The sequence below is a fragment of the Scleropages formosus genome, chromosome 4 (genome assembly GCF_900964775.1).
Source record: "Scleropages formosus chromosome 4, fSclFor1.1, whole genome shotgun sequence".
NCBI lineage: Eukaryota > Metazoa > Chordata > Actinopteri > Osteoglossiformes > Osteoglossidae > Scleropages > Scleropages formosus.
In genome coordinates, this window is record NC_041809.1 from 31224381 (window position 1) to 31241974 (window position 17594).

Below are 17594 nucleotides of genomic sequence, written 5' to 3' on the forward strand. Positions count from 1 at the left end.
ATTTCTGCATTGATTTAATTAAAAAAAAAAAAAAAAAGTTCAAGATGGTATTTGAGGTGTTCAGTGAATTTGCATTCCTCTATATTCTTTTGAGAAATGAGGGGAAGGACTTAAATAGTTCTAAGCACATTTCTTGAATATAGCAACATTTTTAAAGTTTGTCCTATTTGGGTGTGAAGATCTGAATCACATTATAGTTTGTATTAATGAAATTGTTTTACTTGGCCTGATATCCGGAATAAATTTGTGCCTTATCCCGTCTGTGGACTGAGGGTCAAGGGCCAGAGGTTTTAACCGTAAATCTGGTTCACCACAACAGATGTTCCAGACGGTCAGCACAACAGTGGCTTTTCAAAGGCCCATCACAAAGACAAAGAAGCGTTCGCACATCTGCTCGTATTGTGAGGTTAAAGGTCAACCAAACCCTCAATACGTGGGCACCAATGGAGAAGTCTGGTGAGACATGATAAAGGGTGGAGCTGTGTCTGGAGGTCCCCAGCTGCTCTTGTTAATTTAAAAGCAGAAAAAGCTCTTTCCTGGGTCAGCTTTGGCCCTACAGGCATGTTATGGAGTTGTCCTTCATCTTTCTAATGCTCACTGTTTTATTTAATCTCTCTTGATTCTTCAACAGAACAGTTTTAGTCACCAGAAGTGAACAGAGCATCAAGAAAGTGGTGCCATTTGGTGCGATCTGCTAACCCAACTGCCAGCAAAGCCTTTGACGGCGCAGTTCCGTCTGAGCGGTTTTTGAATATTCCTGCTCATCAAAGACACACCTTTTGTTTCAGAAATGGATATGTATTGTAATTGTTATACGGACTAAAAGTAGCAGGATGTCTGCTGTCTAATAAAGACATTTATTTTAGGATGTACCCTTTTTAGAACTTAGAAATGCAGGATTTTCAAAAAATAGGTTTTGGAACAGGGAAATAAAGTGGTGTCATACAAATCTGAGAAAATCTTGGTGCTTAACAGCTGAAGGGTGTATCTGGGCTCATAAAGAAGATTCCTAATGTGAACAGGTCTACAGTAGGAACGAGGTATATTCTGTAGGTTGTATGAATTACTAGGGAGACAATTCCATTTCGCTGATATGCCTGTTCTTGTGGACACTGGCTGGATTATAGGAGTACCCGTCACCCATCAGCTGGTATTGACCCCCCCCCCCCCCCCCCCGCCATGTGGCACAGTACCGGGTAATCCAGTCAGATCTAACTAGTTCTGACATTCAGTTGGGCCACCTGTCACCAAGCGCGGCCGCGTGGCTCCACTCACCCGGCAGAAGTCCAGTGACAGGTAGTTGCCGTTGCCATGGTCACACCTCACAGGAGCTCTAAGTGGTTTACAAGAGCTCTAAGTGGGTAACGTTAAGCTGGTTACACAGTACATCAGATTTAAAAGAAAGTGTTTTATGTGGAAATTAGCCTTTGTGCTTCTGTTTTGTGTTGTGTTCAAGGGGGAATTTAAGTGTTTTTCTTGTGTCTGACTCTGTCGGTAGATGAAAGCCAATTAACAGTATGATCTTATTACAGTATTTTTGCAATGTTACTTGTAAATTTCTTAATATAACTGTAGCAAACTGTTTGGGATAATGTTAAAAATTGAATGGCTTAATAAGATAGCTTATTACACAAATAATATTACTGCACAAAGGCCATTATAAAACAGTGTGTCAATTATTAAGGAAAATATGGAAAAACTACATATGAAACAGAACAACGGCTAATTCCAAATAAACCTGTATATTAAACTAATTAATAGTAGTCTGATGTCATGTATTCTGTATATGAACAATAATGTGGTATAGTGTAGTAGTTCAGGATGTCTCCTTCCACACAAAGGATGTGGTTTCAAACCCCTGCACCTTCTACCTCTGAGCAGGGTACTTGGAGATGTTTCTGTAAAAATAGCCCAGCTGTATTAATGGGTAAAGTAGTGTAAGTAGTTTAAAGTATAACACTAACATTGTTACTAAGGAGAAAAGTGTCTGCTCAACAAATAAATAATAACTGAAAGACTAAAGAGAAATGTGATGTTGTCTTTCACTTTGATCAAACTGGTTTTGAAGCAGTTTGTATACTGCAGTAAAGGTGTATTGCAATGGATTAATATACACAGTTATCACGCCGCTGTGGAAGTAGTTAGTGTAAGAATGATGATAACACAGCTTTGCAAGTGAGACCAGATAGCAGATGCCCATATCGAGGGTGACTCAACAAGGCTTACGGTTTCGCACCTCCTGTGACACGGCAGCGCTTTGAATGTGGCACTTTAGTCAAAGCAGCATGCATTTTTCTAATGCCGAGCGGTGCTCCGTGTTGGCCTTCCAGTCATGAGTCTCATCAGCAGCCATCAGAGAGTCAAAAACGGTGAGAGAACAGAGCACTGAAAGGTCAGAACTATAACAACCTTTTCAAAGCGTGCCGCTGTACAGGGAGCTGCCGGCCTTTATCTAGGAGGACGTCATGCATCATCGAACCAAGTAACATCTTGGCTGAGTTGTTGCTTTGCTGTTACACCCCCCCAGTGGTTTCGGACAGCGGTGAGCTTTTCTTCACTATCTCATTTGCCGGTAATTATTGCCATCGAGGACTTGAATCACAGAGCGTCTGCTGAGTATCACGAAATAGGAAAAGCAAAAAAAAAAAAAGAATAATCATTATAAAATCTCTGCCTGCGTGAGCATGGATTTCGCTTAACTTGTTAGCTTTTCCACTCATAACTTTAAAGTTATGTTGCTTTCTTAGTCTCAGACAAATGAAAAACAGCCAACATTCATTTAATCTTTCGCGGGAGTGAAAAGAAATGTGTCCCTGTCCTGCAACTTGGCTGCCAAGGATGTCTCTTCTTCCATCTGGCAGCAGGTTGGTCTGTGGGCTTACTGGTGGGATCATAGTCTTTTATTACATTTTTCTATCGAGAGAATGAATATTTAATTCGGCGGCACGGTTACATAACCACGGTATTCGGCGGAGTCGGAAATGTACTCGACACCCTCCCAAAATTTGTAAACATATCATATTTTGTTTCGCAGACTCTTGACAGCAAGGATGAAGTTCACATTGTGCTGACATAAAGGATTGAAGAGGTACAGCCTTTTGGTGAAAGTAAGCAGTAAATGTATTGAATTTGACCGGTGGTTTATACACAAGAGTGTAGTAAACTGAGAGGGATCAAACAGCACCGTTTGTCACGCGTCGGATCCGTAACGGGGGTCTGCATTCCCGGTCCAGTTTAATGCCGTTAGAGGAAGTGAAACGTGTGACCTTGTCGCATTTTGTCAGGAGCGCGATGACGACGACACGGTCGGCGTACCTGCAGGTGCCACATGCTGCTCAGATTGTTATTAGAATCCAGCCTTCATTCTGACTCTGCAGAAATAGCACTCTTCTGCTTAAGAGGTTGTCGTGAATCTGCGCAAAGTGTGTGCTTGACACGTATTTGAATCGAGGACTTTAAGCAGGCCGACACGGTGCGAAGGAGCCTTCCTTCTATTTTTATTCGGACAATTTCGCTTCATATCAGATTTTAATAGCTTAGATTGTGGTGGGATTTAATATGCTCTTTCTCTGAACCTTAATGAGAACGACGGAGTTGATGGGTTTCATAACCATCATCTTGTTTTTTTGTTGTAACTCATCACTGCTGAACAATAATAACCGAATGTGACCTGCTGGACTGATAACTTTAATAGTGATTCCTTTTCGATGCTGTACCGGTGGGCCTGAAATGAGAAAACTAGACCGCGGCGCAGCGTTGGTATTATTTCAAATAATCGCAGCGGGAATTTTCAGCCAGTGAGAAAACAGCTTTCGAGAACACCAGCAATCTGGAACATACAGACCCTAAGTGCTATAATGCGGGAGCGTGGTACTGGATCGAATGTGATGGAGCATCGTGTTGCTTTGATATGGGCAAGTGGATACCTTTAGAGGAATGTCTTAACTGCGCTGGCACTGTATACGGCGGAGCGTATGCATTAGGGTGTTACGTTAATGAAGGGAGATGACTTCCTGCAATCTGGCCAGCCTATAGAGAGTGTGCCATAGCTGAGTTTGCTGGCCTCGCTGGTGCTTCTTTTCTTTCGGTGCAACCTTGATGCAGACCCTTTAGAAAGGCGCATTTCTCAATCGCAGGTTCAGATCTGTGCCAGGTCACCCTCGCCATCTGCGGTGAAGACGCCCAGAAAATTCACATTGGCTCATGTCACCTTAAGCGAATGCGATGCCTGGGTGCCTTCCCCTCAAACTCGTAGTGACACCTACAATCATGTGGGTGCCGACAGGTCTGCTGGCGGAATCGGATGAATAGCGCTCTTGCCTAAGAGCGTTACCTCGCCTGACGCAGCCTGCGGCCCCTGGAATGAGGAGAAGCAGGTGGCTCGCAGCACGCGCACCGAGGGAGGTGTGCGACTGCAGTCGCCTGTCCTGAAAAGGCTTGGTTGGCCTGCTTTCGTAAAGAGACTTAAAAAATGGGCAATTACCTATAAACAACTTCATTGGAGAAAATGAGCAATTAGGAAAAAGGTCGTCCTTTTACTTGACTTCATTCGGGCACAGGTAGGCATGGTAAAATTGACTTTAGAGGTTGAGTAACCCACCTCCGCTGAGGGTGCGGGGGCAGAGTGCTGCAGCCTCCGGTGGCTGCCGAGGACCCCCTGCGCAGCTCTTGGCAAGCCGGTGTGATCGAGGGGACACCTGCACGGGAGCATCTTCACCTCGTGCTCTAATCCGGGGATGATTACGCTGCGCAGCGATGCTATTCTTGACCACTTCCTGAGCTGCCAGTAATGGGATTGTGTGTTCTTTTTTGCTCTTGTTTTTGTTTTGATGTATAGTTTTCGTCACGCGTGTGATTCATGCTGGGCGGGGAGGGTTGCTCTTTGTCTCCAGGGGATTCTGTGATTACTGTATGCATTTGCTGCACTGATCGTTCTGTTTGAAGGCATCATTCGTACTCGTTTCATCTGCCCATTCCTCCAGTCTTCAAACAAGTCTAAAATACTCTTTATTGAGGTGCTTATCCAGTCATCTTTCAATATGGACTTTTTGTCTCATCCTCCTCACATCTGCTCAGACCCCCCTCCCCAACCCCCAGTTTCTTCCCCACTGTTCCGCCCATCTGCTGCTTCCAAGACTTTAGCCCTTGGGAAATGCCCCCATCTCTTAATCTCCCTACTAGAGCAGCAGTGTGGTGTTCCCCTAGTGAATTCACGCTATCTCGCTCTTGCTCCTGGTCTCTCTTCCTCCGTTCGTCCTTCTATCACACTCTCTGTCCCTCTTTCTGAACCTTTTCTTATGCGGAGATCCTGCTCCGTCCTTGACGGACCTCAAAGGGGTCGAGGTCGCTTCCGACAGACACGTTTTCCTGCAGCTTAATTTCCATTCGTTTCCATCCCATTCCACCTCCCATGGTCCTATGTCGTACTTTGTCCACTGTCTCGCGGCAGAAAAGGTACTTCTGGTGATCCTTTTCGCGATCCGAGGTGTCACAGAGAAAATTGAAACCCGCGTAGGGTCATCCGTTTCAGTTTGGAGTTATTTTGGGGAAAACAAACAAACAAAAAAAAGTGTTTGTGTACCTCCAGGTGTAGGAGTGGAATCGAGAAAGAAAGGAGCTAGTTTATATGATTGATGTATATTCATTTAACTGATGCTTTTCTCCAAAGCAGCTTACAATGTCAAGCTACTTTACAATTATTTACCTATTTCTACAGCTTGGCAATTTTACTGGAGCAGTTTAGGGTAAGTACCCTGCTCAAGGGTACTACAGCAGGAGAGGGGATTGAAACCTGTGACCTCTAGGTCCAAAGGCAGCAGCTGTAACCACTAGGCTACCAGCTGTCCCTGTATGTAGGTTTTTTTTTTGCAGCGGATTACCAGTAATTATTTAATTACTTGATATTTTTAATTTTTTGCCTGCATATTGGTTGTTTTAACTGGAAGTACGAATTTGTTAGATTTGCGGCTTTTCTGAAGAACACAGCGAGAGCTTTTTAAACAGAACTATTATTAACCGTTCATCCTTGCACCAGGTTCTCACCATGATTTTCTGCAGTCCATTTATCTGGGATTGTATATGCTATAGAGAATGTGTTAAACTGGTACTGTAATTAGGGTGTTTGCAAGGGGAGTAAATGATTACAGTAATTTTACAGTCATAATGGTGTTGACCGGTGGAATTATGGAGTCTTTTGTTTGTGACGTGTTTTAATGGGTCTGCCAGCGTTCTCACTCTGACTGCATTTGTGTGTGGAAAAGGGGAGGCAGGTCAAGCCCTCGCACTCAACAGCAACATGCTCGCTATGAAGACCTTCTGTGTCCTACAGACGCGGTGCGCTCGGGGAGCGTCTCGTGACCGCTGGTGCACTGCCCCCTTCTCCCCTCCTGCCCCCCTCCCCACAGAAGGGCTTGGTGCCGGGTTTGCACATGCGAATTAATCCAGGGCCCCAGCAGGAGATTTTCTTTTTTGACTGAAAGGGCGGTCAGCTTGATTGAGGACACGGGTTTAACAGGGAGGTGGTATAGCTGAATGACCGCACCCCCCGCACCCTCACTCCTGCCCACCGTCTTCTGCTCAGATCCTGAAGGAGCCAATGTCACTGACTACAAACAGAATTAAAGTGAAAGCACTCATTAAAATGCCAATTTAATAGCTAAGGCATTGCGTCATCACCCCCCACAGTGACCCGGTGAACATATTTTTGTGTTTCTGGGCTTTAACCGTTGATTTAAGTGCTTTATGGAGAAGTTGTACAGCAAACTGACCCTGGAACATTTGAGTCATACGGCCAGAACCTTAAGTGCCATGCAACACGCTAAACACGAGGGATTCACTCAGCCAAAAGGTTAAGCCAGTTAAAATCCAAATACGCTTCTGTCCACCTGTCCTTGTGTGGGTTTGTGGACTGCTGCAGTTCAGCAGGTGTTGCCCACATTCCTGAAGTGAGTAAGAAAGTTGTGGGTTAGCAGGTATGGGGTGTGCGCAAGGACATGGAGGAGAATGGTCAGCATCTGTCTGCATAATGGATATGTTGCCGTGAGATTCACTTTAACTATTAGATTAAGTCATTTAGCTGGTGCTTTTTGCCAAAGCAACTTAGAATGTTAATCTATTTACCAGTTTATACAGCTGGGAATTTTTTTTTACTGGAGCAATTTTAGGGTAAGTACCTTCCATAAGGGTTCTACAACCACAGGTGAGATTTGAGTTCCAAGGCAGCAGCTCTAATCACTACCCTACCAGCTCTGCCATATTACAGACCCCCCCCTTGGTGCATTGAGCCCTCGCACCCTACCCATGTGTCCTAAGACACAGAGGATCAGCTGTTTTCTAGTCGTGAGCAGTCCTGCGTGAAAAAGAAGTTTCCCGCTTTATTTACTCGACCTTGTCTTTCAGATCGCTGCCTTCCCTCTGCTTCCGGGAACCTCATTACTGAAATAATTCCTTACTTTTCTGCGTGTCTGGCACGAGTTTGGACACTGAACCTGCTGCACTCAAGACATCCTGATTGGCATCCAGTTGAGAGAACGATGCTGTTGCACAAAGCACCATAGCGCCAGCAGTTCTGTCAGGCTGCAGCGGCCCCTCATACAGCTGGGAGAGATCAAACCGCTGCTAAGTACCGTGGGACAGTCAAAGCTCAGGAAATGCAGCTCTGCCCACAAGACACACTCCGTGCTGCATATAAATACATAAACATAGCGTGTCGGGGCAATTGATCAAAGGACACAGAAGCGATGGAGGCGAGCAGCCGTACAGTCTTGGTGAAGGCAAGACTTCCTTTGTTTCTGCCTTCAGTGTTCTCAAGCTTTTTTTTAAAAAAAAAAAAAAAAAAAAAAACTGGCCTCATTAGGTAGATGTACTGCATTTTGGGCTTTGCTTTGGGTAAAATTTCAGCGAAGGGAATGAAATTGTGAAGGTCGGGGGGTGGGTAGTGGCATATGGAGATTATCCAGCCTGTACGTTTAGTTAACATTAGCTGCCCCAGTTAGCCAAGTGGGACAATGGAGGTGTGTCCCTGCAGCCTGGTCTTTCCCTTGGGCAGAGGGGTAAATGTGGCCCTGGCAGGGGGGCGGTGGACCAAACCAAAATACGAAAATTTCCACCTCGACGCTGTCAGTGTAACGGCGTACAATAACAGTTTACAGCTGTTGTCGGACTTGGCGTAGGGATGGAACCCCGATATTCAGGGTCTCTTGTACTGATGCACATGTGTCTTGTCCCATATCAGCAAAACTTTGTGCTTGTCATACGGAACCATACACACTCTTTTTTTTTTTAGACAGTCATGCAGCCATCTGTTAAGGGATGGAGTTCCTGAATAACTGCTTGATTCTTGTTCATTGTTTCATATGCGAGAGGGGACGCCGTGGTGCAGTGGGTTGGCTGGGTCCTGCTCTCTGGTGGGTCTGGGGTTCGAGTCCTGCTTGGGGTGCCTTGTAACGGACTGGCATCCCGTCCTGGGTGTGTCCCCTCCCCCTTCAGCCTTATGCCTTGTGTTGCTGGGTTAGGTTCCGGCTCGCCGCGACCTACTTGGGACAAGCAGCTTCAGCCTGTGTGTGTTTTTCACATGCATTTTGTAGTCTTGTATTGAATCATGGGGGTGTGGTGGTGCAGTAGGTTGGACCACAGTCCTACTCTCCGATGGGTCTGGGGTTCGAGTCCCGCTTGGGGTGCCTTGCGGCGGACTGGCGTCCCGTCCTGGGTGTGTCCCCTCCCCCTCCGGCTTTATGCCCTGTGTTACCGGGTTGGCTCTGGTTCCCCGTGACCCCGTATGGGACAAGCGGTTCTGAAAGTGTGTGTGTATGTATTGAATCATTTTAGTCCAACCTCCACTAGGATGATGCAGTGTATAATTTTCAGAGTCCTTCGAGAAACCCAGACTCATTCCTCCCATCCCTCTCTTTTTCTCTTCTGCGCACTCCCAAACCAGGTTGGATGGTTGGCCTCTGCCTAGGACACCATGAGCACCATCTCCCCCACCGACTTCGACAGCCTTGAGATCCAGCAGCAGTACAACGACATCAACAACCGCTGGGACCTGGCGGCGGAGACTGACTGGGATAATGAGAACAGTTCGGCGCGCCTCTTTGAGCGCTCGCGCATCAAGGCCCTGGCGGGTAGGACACACACCTTCCATCTTTTCTGCTTCTTCCCTTCCCTTCATCTTTTCTCCGATGGAGCCGGTAGCGAATGGCGCGTCTGTGCCGAAAACACCCCTGGAACACTGGACGCGTTTGTGTCATTGTGTTGGGTGCTACAGAATGCCGCAGAACAGGAATACAGTACCGTAGTTCTGCCTTGGGAGTGTGGTACCGTTGCGGTTCCAGCAGATGGAGGTAAATCCATAACACAGGAGTTAGATTTTTTCTTCATAATTTGTCATGAACTATCTGCGTTAAATTTTACGTAACTCTCTCTAGTCATTAAGAGAATAATATTACGAGTAGATATTATGCAAATTTAAAAAAATTGATATAACCCCTGACTACATTTACTGCACTACAACATGTTGAAGTTCATGACACAGCAAAAACATCATGCGTAATTCAGTATACGGTGACATGCAGATTCGTAGGAAATTTAAAGGAGCATCTTTTAAGAAGACATTATGTAGTAAATTACATTATTTTAAACGTTCTAACACTTTACCCGAAATGTGTTATCTACATCGTGTGGGTCATTACGCAGCCCGTTTCAGCCAAGTCCTACGGAAATACGTCTAGAAAATGTGTGCGGCATGGCTCCACAGAGAGAGCATCTGGAGATGTCAGACATCTCAACAGGTTGGCGTACGACACCGGGGTGAATCGTATGCCAGTGTGCATTTCTCTCCCTACACGTGGGCAGGCGGACAAGCAGAGGCCTGATGTGCATTCATTTAAAAAGGACCCACACTCGAGGGTCAGCGGCCTCGCCGCATTTATGCTCAGAGACGCACTCATGGGGCGCCTCATACCACCTCATTTTTCTCCTGATCACACACACACAGTGTCCCTTGCAAAACCTTATCGCTTAGTGCTATTGTTTAAAGAATAACTTATTTTGATAAAAGGCCTGTTGCTCTTGTCCATGCTGCTCTATTGTTGCTTTGAGAAAGTGTCCATCTGTTTGAATGGATGAGATACATGTAGGTACTCAGCTGATACTTTTGTATTCATTATTAATTTGCCTGTTTGCAGATGGATATTTCGGTAATGTAATTCAAGTCAAAAACCATCCTCAAGGGTGCTACCAAGACACCTTCTTAAGATTCACGCCTGCAAACTTATGGTTTCATATATGTGTCCTTAACCGTAATGATGCCCATGGTCTCCCATGCCAACTGAGAGCTCAAAGAGTTGATATTGATAAAAGGGTGGAATGAATCCAGACCTTGACCTTTGTCCAAGTCAGATCCAGGTGCATACTTGTTTACAAAGTTTTGACAAATCAGTATTTCTGTCCTGCCTTTCCCAGCACCTCAGTTACCGTAATTGCATTTCCTGTAGTTACACACTTTTCACTAATTTATATTGATTTGTTACTGGTTTGACTCGACACCTTTATCCAAAACAAATTAGCATTCTCCCTGGACAGTAGGTTATAAATCAGTTGTCTAAGTATAGCAATTAGAGCTACTGGACCTAAAAGTCATAGGTTTGAATCATACCTTCAGCTGTAGTACCCTTGAGTAAGATACTTAGCCTAGATTGCTCCAGTAGAATTGCCCAACTGTTTAAATGGGTAAGTAACTGTAAGTAGCTTAACACTGTAAGTTACTTTGGAGAAAACAGCTCAATGAATAAATGTAAAGGATGTGTCACTTGTTTGTCCCATCTCAGGTAAGAGGGTTGTACTCTCCTCTGTTGTTCTCACTGAGCCTCCGCAGCTCTCTCGTGTTGCTCTACCATTTCTCTGCAGGTTTGCATGTAAAGAATTTTTTTGGCAAGCAAGGCTGATGTGAGGGATTTTTGGGAGTGAATGAAAACACTTGAAATGCTCTTATTTAGACCATTTTTGGACAGAATCTGGTAAATTTCGTTCTTTGTGTGGGATGGTTTTACTGTAGCGAGAGCTTAGATGATTTGGTAACACTTGGTTGTTATAGCTTTATTTGCTTTTTTGTTTTACATCATCTGTTGCATTCAGGAAATCACTTTTGAAGGTGCAGTTTAAAGCATTATTATTTATAGTTGTAGTTTTTATTTTTGTAAGTAAATTTAAACCCTTGTTGAACCCCATGATGTCATGTATTCTCTTGCATTGGGTCAGAAAGTCTTTCCATGAGTAGATGAATCAGTAATTGACTTATAATTAAATAATTGTCCTTACCCTTGTAATTGTATGAATTATTTTTGGCCATGTCACTCATCCTTGCTTTGAAAGCCACCTGAACACTGCAGTTCATCCCAAGTCCCATGCAAACAAGGTACTTCATCCTTGACATGTGAGACCAAATCAAACATGAGAGCAGGCTGATTTTAGAGGGAATGTGGCCTGTATGGACCTTGTTCTAGAGAGAGACACACGTCATGCTTTCTGCCTTAGGGTTTGGCTGGTGTCGAGGTGGCCTTTGCTCCACAGCCAGATCAGTGGAAGTCTTACAAAATCAATGTTGACTGTCCTAGTGTAAAGCGGACTGCTTGCTTCCTGCGTTGCTCCCGCGCCATGCCTGCGATCTGTCAAGAAACGGGAAAGTGAGCATACACTGACAAGTGGAGATATGATTAGATAATCATTTTCTCATCCCACACAGACTGCTTCCTTCCCATGTGACGTGTTCCCGGAGAGAGCAGGCTGAAATGCGGGCGGGTTGGTTAGGGAACACACAAGGCCCAGTTGATGCTGTCCTGATGGACTGTGTCTAAGTTCTGCGATTGAGAAGATGTGATTCATACCATCCTTCAGTGTTTCTCATTGTACGCATTTCTTCTGTATCTGCTGTGTCCCAGCGTATCTCCGTTTTCTCCATTGTTTTATCAGTCTTCAAACCCAGCACTTTTACACATGTTTAACCTGTCTTATTCCCTATCGTGGCCCTCACCCCATCTGTCCCCCCTCTTCTTTTTTGGGGGGGGATATGTTCCAAGACCCCTAGCAGATGACTGAAACCACAGATAGTACCGAGACCTGTATATAATATGTTTTTTCCTATATAGAAGAAGAAAGAACACTAAGGACCAATGCCCAGGTCCTCATAAGCACTGATTTCTTAAATAAAGTTTTTTTGTTAAAAACAAAGGAGTTACTTGAACACAAGTACTGCGATACCGCGACAGTCGATCTGATAACCGAGATGCCTACTGAGTGACTAACGGGCGGGTAACATATACAGCATGGATACACTGGACAAAGGAACGATTCACGTCCAGGGTGGGACGGCGCGAGATTTCATCACGCTAATCAGAACGGCGTGCAATTTAAAACTTAAGAATTGTTTATTTCTGGAATTTTCCATTTAATATTTTCAGACCATGGTTGACCGCGGGTAACTGAAACCCTGGAAATCGAACTCGCGGATAATGGGGGGACTACTGTATATGCCCACAATTTCTAGAAACCCTTATCCATTAATAATTTTTTCAAATGTTTTTCATCTACAGCTTTTCTAGGTAGGCAGTGCATGTGTATTGGCTATTGCATCTTTTTCATTTATTAATGGAATATTTTTTTTAATTAGATTATCAGATATACTAAAGCAATCAGAAAAGTATGCTTTTCCTTGTGGGAGTGACCCATTGTAAGTAGTGTAAGTAAGTCACCTTGCTGAATAAGGTGCGTGGCTGACAACACTACACAGAGTTCGTTGGAAGTTGCTTTGGAGAAAAGTGTTCGCTAACTGAAGTAATGTAAACGTCCTTATGTTCTGGATGATAACTTTTACACAGAGATGGGAGAACTTGCCGACAATTTTAGTATTCCTAAGTATTTCCTTCCTCTCTTAACATCTTTTGGAACTTCGAACTACAGCAGGAGGGGAGACAGACTGCTAGGGGAATAAATATTGTCTCGCTGCTGATTCCCCCATAAATGCCTCCATCCGTGCTACAATTTGCGTGGTGCGGGGGACAGACCTCCCCCCACAGTACCTTGCTGAATAGTTCAGTCCTGCCTCACCTGGCCCTCTTCCAGTCCCCTCTCGGCTCCGCCCCCAAAGCACACCTCATGCTAACTGTGGACACTGAGCCATTATTTTCCTGGCTGTGGTTGGATCTCCTGCTGCGTTCAAACAAGGTGTGTGTGTGTGTGTGTGTGTGTGTGTGTGTGTGTGTGTGTGTGTGTGTGTGTGCTTGGAGGGAAGGCAGAACCTAGTGCTCTTGTGTTTGGGGAGGGTCAGGACGGGAGACTTGTGACTCCACATGCCCTAACTTCACAAGGGGAATAAAAGGAGTGTGAATGATACAGTGACTGAATAACAATGAAAATGTAAAAGGAATGGGGAAAAAACATCTTACATTGGAAGATAAGTTTAAAAACTCTTACTCCCCCTCCTCCCCCTGCCCCCACCGCACCCCACCCCCTGCTCTGATCCCTTCTTCTTTTCCGAGAAAACAGAGAGGAGAAAATATGAGGGACAAACAAAGAGAAAGAGGCGGCAATATGGCTCTGTTTGCCGTCACGCACCGCTAGAGTAAGCGAGTTGCACTTCGGAAAGAGAGCTGGGACACAACAGAAGCGCACTTATCTTGGACCTCGGGGGTTCATCTTTTCTCCTTGGATTAGAGCTGGAGCAGTGCTGCTCCTGAATTTCTCTGTACAGGAGAACAACTCTACAAACTGTATTCTTGTGACGTGAAACACTGAAGAACTCGGATTTTCCATTTTTTTCTAAAGCTGCGGGACTCTTCTTTGCTAGAGGTAAAAAGAAGAGCTGACAGGGCAGTGCTTCCAGGCCCGTGAGGAGGGATGGAGCTGGAGCAGAAGCCCAGTGAGCCTTGCCTCTCTCCAGCTGCTTATTTCAATCAGGTTCAGGTCTCCAGCATCCTAGAAGGGCGGTTCAAACAGCTGCAAGGTAAGATGGGAAGTGGCTGGCTAAGACATGGGGTAAGGGTTACCTTCACACTGTCTCAGAGGCATTGTCATAGAAGATTTGGCCTGATGCGTTTTTTTTTTCTTTTTTTTTTTTTTTTTTTTGACAGAAGGGTCAAAGACCAAAATATGGCAGTTTCACACTTGAGTATATTTTTTGCTGTGACAGCTCTGTCATATTTTTTTTGGTTTCATTTAAATAGAAGGCTGAGTGAACAATAAAATCTCTTATTTATATTAAGAAGAAATCAGACTAGCCCTATATTTTTATTCCAGTGGTATTTCTTCCCCATTTATGTAGTATATCAGTTCTTCCCTTGGACAGAGCATTTAATTCTCCCACAAGGGGTCCAAACAAACTAAATATTAATTTTTTTTTTTAACTACCCCTGACACGCTTTGGTTTTCTCCAGGAGAGAAACCATAATTTATGGATATTTACAGATATGGATATTCTTCTACAAGGGACTGTTGTATATCTGAAGCAATATGTCGTTGCCGCGATGCAAGTGCCATCATTATATTCATGAAGTCTAGTAACTGTAGATCTGGTTCCAATCTGCCACTTCTTTCACTTTTTACTGTAGGCATATTACATTAATTAAATAAAGATATAACTGTAATTGAGGCTGATCTATGAGCCGTGCTAATAATGCGTAAATGAACACGTTGTTTTTTCGCTATTACATTTACCACCAGGGCCCTTTTACTAACAGAACAGCTGTTCCAATGGCGGTAAACATTTGTCCCTCTAGAATTCTCTATCACTGCTCAGAACACAAATTAATTAGCTGGTTAAATATAAACTCACATTTTACATGCGTTAAAACATACCGAAAGAGTAATGCAAGTAACTGACTATGGCTTGTGTTTGTATTTCTGGGAAAACAGTACCTTATTTATTGTTGTTCATATTATAGACTGTTTTCCTTAGCAAACTTGATATTCACAGCGCTCTAAATGAATTCTTTTACTTGGTAGCAATAGGACTCCTAACTTTAATGGTTAGGAGCACCAGATAAAATTTCGAAGCACCAGAAAAAAAAGTAGTTTCCCCCAGTTCCAAAACAAGCAGCTCCTTTTAACATGTTAATTTCAAGATTATGTATGTTTTATTTCTAAGGCTGAGTTATTCTCAGAGCCAGCTCCTTCATTTCGGAGCATCTCAACATAAGTGAGCTGTAAAATTTGTTGCCCTTTCAGTTGCCTTGGATACCAACACAGGTTAGTTGAAGTCATGTAATGAAGCATCGTGTCCAAGTTGCACCCTATTGCTACCTCCTGCCAGCCTGCCATGGGTGAACTGCAGGATGAATACTGTCCAACTCCATCTCTGTTTTGCACAATGGGAGTTTGGCCTTTCATTAATGTTGTACATTTGCTTAGGAGCTGCTATGGCTCGTCCTATTTCAAATGGCACTAATTCTCTGTATTTCCCTACCTGCATATTTTGCTCTGGGTTGCAGCATCATTGTCCCACCTGGAATTATAGCATGGGCTACAAATTTTAAAAAGTTATAATATAGCCAAGTTATCCAACCGTAACCCTGTTCTCCTGTCTGGTGGTGACTATGACTCAACCATGAGGTTTCGTCTATGTAACACACACACACACATTTTCAGAACCGCTTGTCCCATACGGGGTCACGGGGAACCGGAGCCAACCCGGTAACACAGGGCGTAAGGCCGGAGGGGGAGGGGACACACCCAGGACGGGACGCCAGTCCATCACAAGGCACCCCAAGCGGGACTCGAACCCCAGACCCACCGGAGAGCAGGACTGTGGTCCAACCCACTGCGCCACCGCACCCCCTTCGTCTATGTAACAGTCATTGCTAAAATAAATTTCTGCAGTAAAATCCTTAGGTGGGCTGGTGATCCATTCTGATCTGATAGAGAGAGAAAAAAAATCCTTTAGTGTGCACTTTTGAAAAGTTTCCTGGTTTTCCTTTTGAGTATTTAAAATTACATTTATTTACTTAGCAGACAGTTTTCTCCAAAGCGACTTCCAATGAACTCTGTGTAGTGTTATCAGCCCACACATCCTATTCACCGTGGTGACTTACACTGCTAGATACACTACTTACACTGGGTCACTCATCCATACATCAGTGGAACACACTCTGTCACTCACACACAGCTTAGACTAGACAAACTATATATTACACATTCCTGAATTGTACAGAGGGGCAGCGTGGCGGCGCAGCGGATTTGGCTGGGTCCTGCTTTCTGGTGGGTCTGGGATTTAAGTCTCACTCGGGGTGGCCTGTGACGATGGTGTCCCGTCCTGGGTTTGTCCCCTCCCCCTCCAGCCTTGCGCCCTCTGTTGCTGGGTTAGGTTCTGGTTTGCTGCGACTCTGCTTGGGACAAGTGGTTTCAGTCAATGTGTGTGTGAATTGTACAGACAGCAGTGAAGCTCTGGGATAACTATAATGGGTTAACAAAAAATAATCTGTCATTTGCACTGAGGGAAAGAGTGAGGGAGGAGTTGTAATAAATGCTCAAGAGGAAATATAGTCACATCCCAAACACAAAACTCAGTTTTGCCACAATGCTTTGGGAACACAGAGTTTATACAAAAAGAAAATCTGATTTATCAGTACAAACTAAAGCATCACATTACGTTGTTAGCTGATTTCAGTAATATTCATCCTGGGACTTGAACCAGTAGCTGCCACCCCCCAACATATGCCACTTTTAAACCACTGGTCTGTCTCTGATGCACTGAAGGGAAAAAGCATCAATGACAACCTGACAACATTCTGCGTATCAAGCACTTAACAGTCAGTATACAGACTGTCAAGTTTTGTTTTAAGCATTTCCTTTCAGAAGGGTTTTGACATTTTCTTGCGCAGGACCGCGTGGCCTTTGGCTCGACATCATCTGCCAGTGTGTCAAGTGCCTTTTCTAATGTCCGTGCCATTTCCCCAAAGTGGTCACTTTGAGATGTTTCACTACTGTTACTGAACCTTACTTTGAAAATAAGTGGGAACCACCAGAATTAGGATGCCAAGTGCGCTACGGTGAGTGTTCCGGAATGGCGCTGTGAATAGCAGCTGAGCTTAATTCATTGAGTTTATTTGCCCTGACATTTTGAAATTGGAAAGTTGGAAGCTATTCCTTTTCCCGTCCCCCTCTTCATCTCCTTCCCTTGTTCCTTTTTAGTTTTTTTGTTCCTTGTTACTTTTGTCGTTGTTTTTTGCTCAGTCAGTGTAAAAAATGAGTTATGTTAAAATAGTCAGTTGGTTGACCAGGACCATATTTTATCTCTTGTGAGCCTGGTCACTTTAATGCGAGTTGTTGTTCCGTCAGTCCAGTAATAAGGGCGCTCCTGAAAAAAGGTCAGGTGTAGAGGAGTCACCTTGTTGTCGAGTCCCATGCTGAACAGTAAAAGCTCCTCCTGAGTCAGTGCTGTGAGGCCAGGGCCGCTGGAGTGCATATCTGTACTGACGGGAACGGTAGTGGGGGGGTCTCCTTCGGTCATGTTGAGGCGACACTCTTCACTGAATATAAATTGGTAGAACATCACATTAGGAGTACTAGAGGGAGCGATGAGGCTGATAGCTTGGTGGCCTTCTTGC

The 17594-nt window shown here is 44.5% G+C and overlaps 1 protein-coding gene across 4 annotated transcripts in view; it reads left to right on the forward strand.

The window, feature by feature from the left end:
• LOC108934380 (spectrin beta chain, non-erythrocytic 1-like) overlaps window positions 1-17594 on the forward strand; it is a 68161-nt gene that overhangs the window by 14070 nt on the left and 36497 nt on the right. For 2 of the 4 annotated variants that reach the window (XM_018752096.2, XM_018752097.2), the window contains exon 2: window positions 8936-9122. In XM_018752096.2, the coding sequence (XP_018607612.1) occupies window positions 8966-9122 (157 nt within the window). In that variant the 5' untranslated portion in view covers window positions 8936-8965. Of the gene's footprint in view, window positions 1-8935; window positions 9123-13629; window positions 13997-17594 lie in introns of those variants that run through there. The other 2 variants (XM_018752099.2, XM_018752098.2) reach the window with 2 other exon arrangements.